General features: G+C 36.6%; 1 protein-coding gene across 1 annotated transcript; it reads left to right on the top strand.

Moving 5' to 3' along the window:
• The first annotated feature begins 2196 nt into the window (after positions 1-2196).
• Positions 2197-6313, top strand: LOC110916172 (dnaJ homolog subfamily B member 13). The gene is made up of 2 exons (XM_022160923.2): positions 2197-2971; positions 5415-6313. Exons 1-2 carry the CDS (start codon positions 2349-2351, stop codon positions 5854-5856), a joined length of 1065 nt encoding a protein of 354 aa, XP_022016615.1. The 5' UTR covers positions 2197-2348; the 3' UTR covers positions 5857-6313.
• Positions 6314-9731: the final 3418 nt, after the last annotated feature.

Below are 9731 nucleotides of genomic sequence, written 5' to 3'. Positions count from 1 at the left end.
CGTTCCGTATTTTCTCATTTTGCTAGTTCTCGAAGAATCTCGTTCCGTATTTTCTCCTTTTGCTAGTTCTTGAGAACCTCGTTCCGTATTTTATCCTTTTCTAGTTCTCAAAGAATCTCGTTCTGTATTTTCTCCTTTTGCTAGTTCTCGAAGAATCTCGTTCCGTATTTTCTCGTTTTCTAGTTCTCGAAGAATATCCTTCCGTATATAGATGTCAATGATAGATGTCAATCAAAGTTACACAAGGCAATTAAACCTTACAAACACCATCTAAAAAGTTATATAATATGCTTCAAGCATTCTGAACCCTAGCTACAAACAACCCAACAAACCCTAACTTTCACAAGGACAGTTGTTAAGAATTGTCTGTGAATAGTTGATATGATTAGACCATGAAAGTACTCCATCTGGTAGTTATCAGACGATCATCGGGTGTAAAACCAAACAACCGTTTAATAAATTTTAGTAATTCTTTAGATAACATGGTGGGGTACGAAGTAAATAAAAATTGAAAATAAAAGAATGTGTCGTACGAGGTGGGAGGGGAATCATATAGGGTTTATGTATCAGCCTTCGATTTCTTCTGGAGAGTTCACCTATGCTAGTGTTTTTCCTTTTTTAATATGACCATATTCAAGCATTCCGAACTCTAGCTACGAACAGGCCCGCAAAGCCCATCAACGACTGCGTGTTGTGTGCATTGAGACAACAACAGATAATGAACGAATTGTTGGACTGCTTGTTCCAAATGCAGCTGTAGGATCCGTACTTAAAGGTCTCTTTCTCTCTTACGTAGTTGATATGATTAGACCACGAAAGGACTCCATCTGGTACTTAACAAACGAATAACAGTATCATTTAATGAAAGTTAACGTACATAACGCATTCGAAGATCCTTGCATCACAAAGCCAATGTGTTTACATGCAGTGTACAATGTTCTAATATCACCATATTCAACCATTCTGAACCCTAGCTACAAACAAACCAACAAACTCTGGATACTGAAAACGTTATCTAAAGAATTACTAAAATTTATTAAACGGTTGTTCAGTTTTACACAAAAAAAAATTAAAAAAACTTATACGGGCCGTATAACCTTATACGGCCCGTATACAGATCTTAAAACCTAAAAAACTGACCAAACATCAAAAAATAAACACATTTGGTAGTATAACATTATATTGCTCGTATACACATGTATACGGGTCGTATAATGTTATACGGCCTGTATACATGTAAAACAAAAAAAAAGATTCCACTGCATTTATTTATGTGCAAAATCATCCTATACGGGCCGTATAACCTTATACGAACCGTATACCCTAAGGGATGTGAAAATAAGATTATAGAGGTGTGTGTGTATATTATCTGCTTTTACAACTTTACCCTACAAGATCAAAATTACTCTACAAGACCATTTGTATGGTAATTTTGATAATTACTCTACAAGTAAATAATTACGAAAATGTCACCACGTTTTTTACATTTTCATGTCTTTCGTATGTTTTGTACGATAAGACTATTTGTATTTGATCTGTTGCTTAACCAAATAAGCATTTATAAACTTTTTCTAAATTTCTATTTAATGCTTAAAATATACATCACATTAGCATGCAATGTGTGTGTTAACTCTTAAGTAACCATAAGAGACGTCTAACGTCACATAACCTTTTGGATATTAAACACCATGTTGTGGGCGTCAAAGAGGGACGCCAAGGGCTCGCCCGTAAAATGAGGTAGCGAACGCAAGAATGGAGGTGAAGATGTAGACGCTTGTGTCAGCCCATAGACCACCAAAAACTAGGGATGAGCTTGGTACCGGTACAAGAAATACCGGTATCGAAATTTGCTACCGGTATTTGAAGGCAAAATTCGGGAAAATACTGGTATCAAAAAAGCCAAAAAGTGGCAACCGATTCGGTACCAAAAATACATCGGTATGGGAAATTCAGTACCGGTACCCGGTACCAAATATCCATCCCTACCAAGAACCCTCTAAATGAGAGGGGGCGCCACACCACACTGTTTAGTCTCTAAGGCTACTCGTTGTGGTTGTAAAGATGGAAAGGGCGTGGAGCGCCATATGTTTGCCACGTAGGTAGAGGAGGCGTATTTAGACCAAACGGTGTGGTAGCGTTGGCCTAATATAATAATTAATAACCATTTTCCTTTTTCAAACACACCATAATAAAAAATAATAATATATCCAACGTGTGAACCCACGAACAACCGTCACACCACCACCACTCCTCCTCCTTGAATAGACAGACACCAACCTGTCTTCTTCTTCTTCAACAAAACCCCAAAATCCCCCTTTTTTTTCCCGGCCACTAACAAACCACCACCGATGGGGATCGATTACTACAACATCCTCAAAGTCAACCGTAACGCCAGCGTCGAAGACCTCAAAAAAGCCTATCGTCGTCTCGCCATGATCTGGCATCCCGATAAAAACCTCAACAAGAACAAATCCGAAGCAGAAGCAAAATTCAAACAGATTTCCGAAGCTTACGATGTCCTCAGCGACCCTCAGAAGCGCCAGATCTACGATCTCTACGGAGAAGAAGCGTTAAAGTCCGGTCAAGTTCCTCCGCCGCCGCCGTCGTCCTCCGGCCGCAGTTACTACGCCGGAAACCACCACTACAATAATAGCACTCATAGTAACAACAACAACAACAACAATAATCATAATAGTAATGGTCACCAGCATCCGAACCCTAATTTTAGGTTTAACCCTAGGGATGCAGATGATATATATGCGGAGTTGTTTGGTGGAGATGCTGCTGCTGGTGGTGGTAGTAGTGGGAGGGGGTTTAAGGAGGGGTATTTTAGGAATGTGAATGGTGGAGAGAGTTCTTCCGGGAAGAAGGCTCCTGCTTTAGAGAATGTGTTGAATTGTAGCTTGGTTGATCTTTATAAGGGTGCTAAGAAGAAGATTAAGATCTCCAGAACGGTTCTTGATTCGTCCGGGTACGGTTTTGATCATTGTGTATTGAAATTTGTATGTTTTGTTGATGCACATGAGTTGTTTGTGGTAATGTCTGAGTTGATGTATTGAAATTTGAATGTATCGTTTTATGGATAAGTTTTAGGGAAAGATTTAGCAACGTTAAGTCGATTTCGTGCTATTTGTTTTGTGTACATGATTCTGAATATGAAATTTAGGTTGTAGTCTTTTGCTAGTGTATAGGAAGAATTGGTACAGTTGAAGTATTGTGATGCTTATCAGTGAGACAGTGAGTGTCACAGTCTTGGCATTTTTATACACTAGCGTCGTGTATTATTTATCGACGATTTAATTTTCATGCCGCATGGTGTCATGGTTTGGTGATTAGAGTCAAATTGACAGTAGGCTTAAAGTGTTGTGAAGTTCTTTTTGAATGGCAACGCTAACATGGTAATGGTTCTTGAAGAAAGAATGAAGGATGATGAAAAAGTTAGGTTAAAGAATGAAAGGATTTCTTTAGGGTACTAAATAACGAAAGTTCACATGGTTTTGCTTGTTAGGAGCTGCTATTAAAGTATGTGACCATTTAATGTGTGATTGTGATTAAGGTTTTATCTAGCTAATTAAGATGTCATGAAAGGGAAGACCTATATCTATCACATAAATCTGAGGCCTAGCCTAGGCGGGACGGGGCTAGAAAGGGATTTAATAAATATATTTCCAAACCATCCCTTTTCGCAACGTATTTATATAGACACTTTAACTATATAGTAGTAACTCGTAAGTGATTAAGATTGTCAACATTGAGTGTCGTTTTCAAAGTAGTTGAAGACATGAGGTGATCTGTTTCTTATCTGGGGTGTATTACTAGATTACTAGCTGATGGCTGGGAATATATCATACTATAATGTTGTTAGCATGTTGATTTTTTTATGGTAAATGTATCTTAGTCGTATTTGGTGTGTAGTAGTTAAGAGTAATCAATTATAATTTATAACTCAGTTTTAAAATTAGTAAGTGGAGGATAGTTTTTACTCCTAAAATGCATTGTTAAGCTAATCAAGCATGGCAATGAAAACACGCAGATAACTTGTCAGATATCGTATAAACTTTGTGGGATAGTTTTATCTGTTATGAAAGGTTGAGTAATTTTTTGAGTTTCACTATATATATCATATAAATTCTAGTAGCCGAATACGTATTCAAATTAACGCCTCTTCATCCATTTGAGACAATTAAGATCGTAAAATCTAGTATCAGCTCAAATATGGTAATTGTTAGGTAAGTGTACAATACTAACTGATCTCTAACTCTCTAAGTAAGTGTATGATTCGGAGTTCTTATTAATAGCAAATTAAATATTTTTAGATAAATGTTTCCTAACCTTATGTAGCGTAGTATCTAAGTGTAAGTACTTGTAATTAAGCTTTGAAATTAGTAGGTTCGCTGTTAGCTTCTTTTATCTCAAATAGGCCATCAGCCGTGTGCTCTTTTTATCAAGCTTTCGATTTTTAACACCTATTCCGTTATTCACCCCGACCAATCACATATAAAACATAAGCCTCAGTAAATACTGAAAATAAGACACACAACTAGTTACATCTTTTTTGAATAGGAAGTAATTTGGTAATTTGGAATCAGTTATTAAATGCAAGGATTTTTTGAAGCATCTAGCTTAAATTGTATCCATTCTGCCACTAGATTGGCCAATTTTGTACCCAGGGCCGGCCCTGAGAATTCGTGTACCCTGTTTGAGCTCGAAAAAAACGTGCCCTTAGGCCTTAACGAAATTGGGTATTGGGCTCACTAAAGGTCTAAACCTAATGCCAATGGGTTAATAACTTATCTAAACCATAAGAATAGTCTTGTAAGTGGACCTATGTTGGTGTTTGTATGAGTATACCATATTAAAAAAGAATTCTTTTACATATATTTATCGGGTTTTTTTAAAAAATAACGTGCTCTTCGAAATATTGGACCCTTGCCGGTGGTCCTTCCCGCCCACCCTCAGGGCCGGCCTTGTTTGTACCCTATTTGATGAAAGTCGAAAGAAATGAATGACTGAATTAATTAAGTGTCATACAGCCATACAGGCAAATAAGCGACCTTAGATTCACTGGATGAAAAATGGTTTCTAGCCAGAACGCGCAATGGATGAACGCTTTTAATTATGTTAGGTATTAATTAGGAGCAATCTAGGAGTTTAGCTCTTTCTTCTATTATAATTCTTAATATGTTTTTAGTTAAAGCATTCATGGACCTCATGGATCAGGAATACGTTATTTCAATAAATTCATTCATTGTCGTATTTTCTATTTGTAAGTTGTATTATACACACTTTGGTGCAAATGCACAATCTGTAATCACATACAATTAAGAAGTAAAACATTGTCTACATCCTTAACTGATAAACATTTTCAATAACTTCACAACTCATGAATCATATTATTGTTATTTGTGTTGCAGTAGGATTCGGACCGTGGAGGAGATCTTAACCATTGACATAAAACCTGGATGGAAAAAGGGCACAAAAATTACTTTCCCGGAAAAGGGTAATCAAGAACCCGGTGTGATAGCAGCTGACATAATATTTGTAGTAGATGAAAAACCGCATGACGTTTTCACAAGGGAAGGTAATGATTTAGTGGTGAATCAAGAAATATCACTATTGGAAGCTCTCACCGGGAAGACCATTGAACTCACAACTCTTGATGGAAGACATCTAGCGATTCCAGTGACGGAAATGGTGAAACCGGGAGATGAACTAACGGTTCCTAATGAAGGAATGCCAATTTCTAAAGACCCTAGAAAGAAAGGAAACTTGAGGATCAAGTTTGATGTCAGATACCCATCAAGGCTTACTGCTGAACAGAAATCTGATTTGAGGAGAGTTTTGGGTGGAAGCTGATAATTTAGGTATTTCGATTTCTTTTTTGAAAGTCAAAATCAGGTTTAAAAAAAAAACCCATGTCAAAATCTTGTATATGATTCAGTTTGGAGCATGGTTTTTTTTTTTTTTTTTCGTTTTTGGGATTTCAGGGGTTGTTTATGTGGGAGAGTAAACTATTGAGGCCATTGGTTTCACTCACATCACCCGTTGGTGTTTCTTGATACTTGTCTCATATTTATGAACTGTAACTGGCAGGGTCTGTAGTAGGATTTTTTTTTTTTTTTCGTTTTACATGGCACTTTTATATATTCTTTTTCCTGGTTTTATACTGATTTTGCGAAATCGAAGCTGCAAAAAGACGAAACTCTCTCTGGATACTGGGCTGTGGAGCAAGCCCCCCTCTTAATTTTGTTTTTTGATATATAGTTAATTTTGTTTATTTGTTCATTTATCTAAGTTAAACAATTATTGAAAATTTTGAAAGGACTTGTTTGTTTATGTTAATTACTTAATTGCCATTATTCTCTTGGTTTAAAAAAGCGCGCTTGAAGCGCGCTTGAGGCGATGAAGCGATCGGAAAAACGCTTTTTTGGCTCTGAAGCGCTGCATTACATGAAGCGAGCTGAAGCGAGCTTTAAGCGGTGAAGCGTTGAAGCTGTGAAGCGACGCTCCAGCCAATCAGATCACTATTTGGGCCATTTTTTAAGCGACAAATTCCGGCGACGGAGTTGCTTTCAGCCGGAAACTAGGAAGAAGGGGGAAGAAGAAGAAGAAGAGAGATGCTGACGGCTGCGTATATGTCTTTTAGGTTTTTTAGGTTTTTAGGGTTTTTATAAGTTAAGGTTTTTAAACATTTAACCCCTCTATCTTTCATTAGTTTACATTTAGTCCCTAAAACTTCTAACTTTTTACTTAAAAAGTGTAAAGATAGTTTGTCTATTTAAACATTTAACCCCCTCTATCTTCAGTAGTTACATTTGGTCCTTAAACTTTTTAATTTATGCATAAAAGTACAAAATTAACATTATAAAATACATATATATAATATGGATAGCTATTTTTTATACATATATATAAAATTAACATTATATATAATTATATATAATATGGAGCGCTTCGTATACGTGAAGCTCTCGCTTCGCGCTTGAAGCTTCGCTTAAAGCTTTTGGAACCAAAACGCTTCGGAGCGCTTCGCGCTTTTTTAAACCAAGATTATTCTTCAATAAGTTCTATTGAAAGTGCCATGAAAAACCTTATCGAACACTGATCCACTGCTTCTCGTCAATAACTGTTACCATTCAAACAAGGTGTGATTCATATTTCGTAACCTAATGTAGGTTTTGTATTGGAAAGCTTCTTTTTTCTTCCACCAAGGCTGATACCTTACCTTTGATATCAAATTGTTGTTTGTAACTTAGGCTATCAACTGTGGGCAGTGGTGGTTGATTGAAATTCGACTTTTGGCTGGTCGTGTGGAAATTTCTAACAAGAAATCCATGATAAATGAACCTTAGAAGATATGGTAATTGCAATCTAGTCTCTAAAACTAAAATGACTCCAAATGGAGTCTTCTAGTGTGTTTTGTCCGCCTAATAGATCATGTGTGTTTTAGTGGTAAAAACCTTTAGTCTTTACACTTTAAAGGATCGTAGGTCAAATGCCGATGTCCGTGCCCTTCTCTCTTTGATTATACCAATGCCTGTGTCAAATCATGGTTGGGGATTGTTGTACGCATGTTTAGCCGTTGAGGTGGCGTGGGACTGCACATAGGAGAGTTTTCAATTGATGAGAAGTTTCCTTGTAAGGTTTGTTAAGCGGTTCTGGACTTTGTCCCACATATGATGCCCAATGTTGCAAATAAGGTCAAAGCATTGCAGAATATGTAGGTATCTTGTGTTTTGGATGCCTAGAATGATCCTGCAACACAAATTATCGTAAGCCTTGTTACATGGATATGTCCTGTAACCTGTCTCAATGCGCCGAGTTAAGCTGTATAGGTGATGGAAGTGAAAGAGAAGACATGTTGGTGAGTTGAAGTTAATGATTGTGCAAAGGGATTATTGGTAAAATAAGTTAGGTTTTGTTGAAAAGGTTAGGTTTTAAGTGATAAGAACGTACATAAAGAACCAAACAAAATGTTCACAAAACGTTTACATGTAGATACTAGAAAACGACTAGTCTTGCTCATTTGATTAGATTAGGCAATCACATTGATTAAGTTCGGTCTATTTGCGCCAAAAGTTAAATAGGCCAGGTCGTATTAAGCCTATTCCTGTCTTTTTGTCAAGTTTTACAAAAGCGTTTTATCAGTAACCAATGTATACTGAATAAATCATTTTAGTAGTTCAATGATAGTCCATCTTTTCTGACCTAACTGGTGCCAATGTTTGTTTGACCATGAAGAACTAGGATAACTTGCTTTTATGTGCATTTTATCATTTTGGAAATCGTTCCACCATTTATCTGATTTTTTACTAAAATACTCGCAATTTTAAAACCATAATTTTCTAATTGGTGTGAAAGATATGATCTTTGATACCAATTATTTAAAAGTTTTAATTATTTTTTAGTATACTATATCAAAATATACGGAATTTTATCATTTCCAATTTGGGTAAGGGTATTTTTTTAAATGAAGCTTTTTTTAGATGCTTGGTATGATGTTGATAACACCGGTGCTCCCGAAACCTGCTAATTGCACCTAACTACTACCTTTCATGTCTACTTTTTAGTTTGATTTATTTTCCATAATATTGAGTTATAAATTATAACGGTGTAATGGTGCATTCAAGTGTCCATGTATTATTTTTTGTTATACTAAGTTTTGATTATGCAAGTGACATTCTACCGCTCTAGTGCACCTAACTCATTACCACCCGTTTTGGTGAGAAATTTGGGCCTTTTTTGGCCCAAAACGCCCAAACACGCCCATTCATGGCCCTCCGGGGCCTTTTTTTTGAATTTTTGCTGTTTGGCGTTGTATTTTCCACGCCCGTGTTCAAAAGTTTTGGCCAATTAGTGATGTTCTACTTTTTCTTGTCCAATAAAGTTTTTTTGATTAATTTATATTTAATTTTATTTCCACCCCTTTTTTAACATAATGTCCACAACACATCCCCATTGCACCCATTTTAGAAAAACGCCCCATTGCTGACTAGGTTACCATATGGCACACAACGCCCATGGGTGAGGCATTATTCATGTGTACCACTACACATGTATATTGGTACATCCAACTTATTATAATATTATCGCTACTAGAAAACTAACCATCACAGATGGTGAATTCTTTTCTCACTACATGCTTTTTAACATAGCATCGCCTACAAATACCACTTTCGTTAAGAAACTTCAGACAGAACTACCCGCTGCGAAAAAAACCCTTTGTCTTGTAGTATATCAAGCCCGCTCATACTTATTTGTAAATAACTTTTATATCTGAAACTCACACATCCGTACACCTAATACACTCCTACTTTCCTTACAACGAGAACTCTTTTTCATTTAAGGGCGGTGGGAGTGATACCGCATCCACCTATGGCACCATTGCCACATCAGTAGGAATACCACACTCAAACCCCGCAACAAAGGTTTTCTTCTTTGTCTTCGGTATGCTAAGCCCACAAAAACACCCTGCCCTCAACACCGCATGGGGTGAGACAATTTTCCCACGTAATAGTGTTGTTCCATCTCAAGTCACCTCAGTGTCATTTCACTAATCTCCCTTGTCGCCCTATGTCCACTCCCAAACACCGTAATCCGTATTACGTTTATGGTGTAATTCACTAATTTGATTTTAAATAAATGAGACATTTACTATTTTAAATTTATGACGTTACAAGATGTGGAGTTTAACATGCAACTAATTAATTTTTGCAAGTAAAAGTTCAGAC

Source organism: Helianthus annuus, chromosome 16 (assembly GCF_002127325.2).
Source record: "Helianthus annuus cultivar XRQ/B chromosome 16, HanXRQr2.0-SUNRISE, whole genome shotgun sequence".
Lineage (NCBI taxonomy): Eukaryota > Viridiplantae > Streptophyta > Magnoliopsida > Asterales > Asteraceae > Helianthus > Helianthus annuus.
The sequence above is the reverse complement of the archived record's forward strand: the minus strand, read 5'-3'. Positions and strand labels throughout refer to the sequence as shown.

What these genes read in the sequence shown, in the direction of transcription:
- LOC110916172 (XM_022160923.2), top strand. Translation starts at nt 2,349, where the DNA reads ATGGGGATCGATTACTACAACATCCTCAAAGTCAACCGTAACGCCAGC. An exon ending in ACGGTTCTTGATTCGTCCGG is followed by an intron (nt 2,972 to 5,414) that starts GTACGGTTTTGA and finishes TTTGTGTTGCAG; the next exon opens with TAGGATTCGGACCGTGGAGG.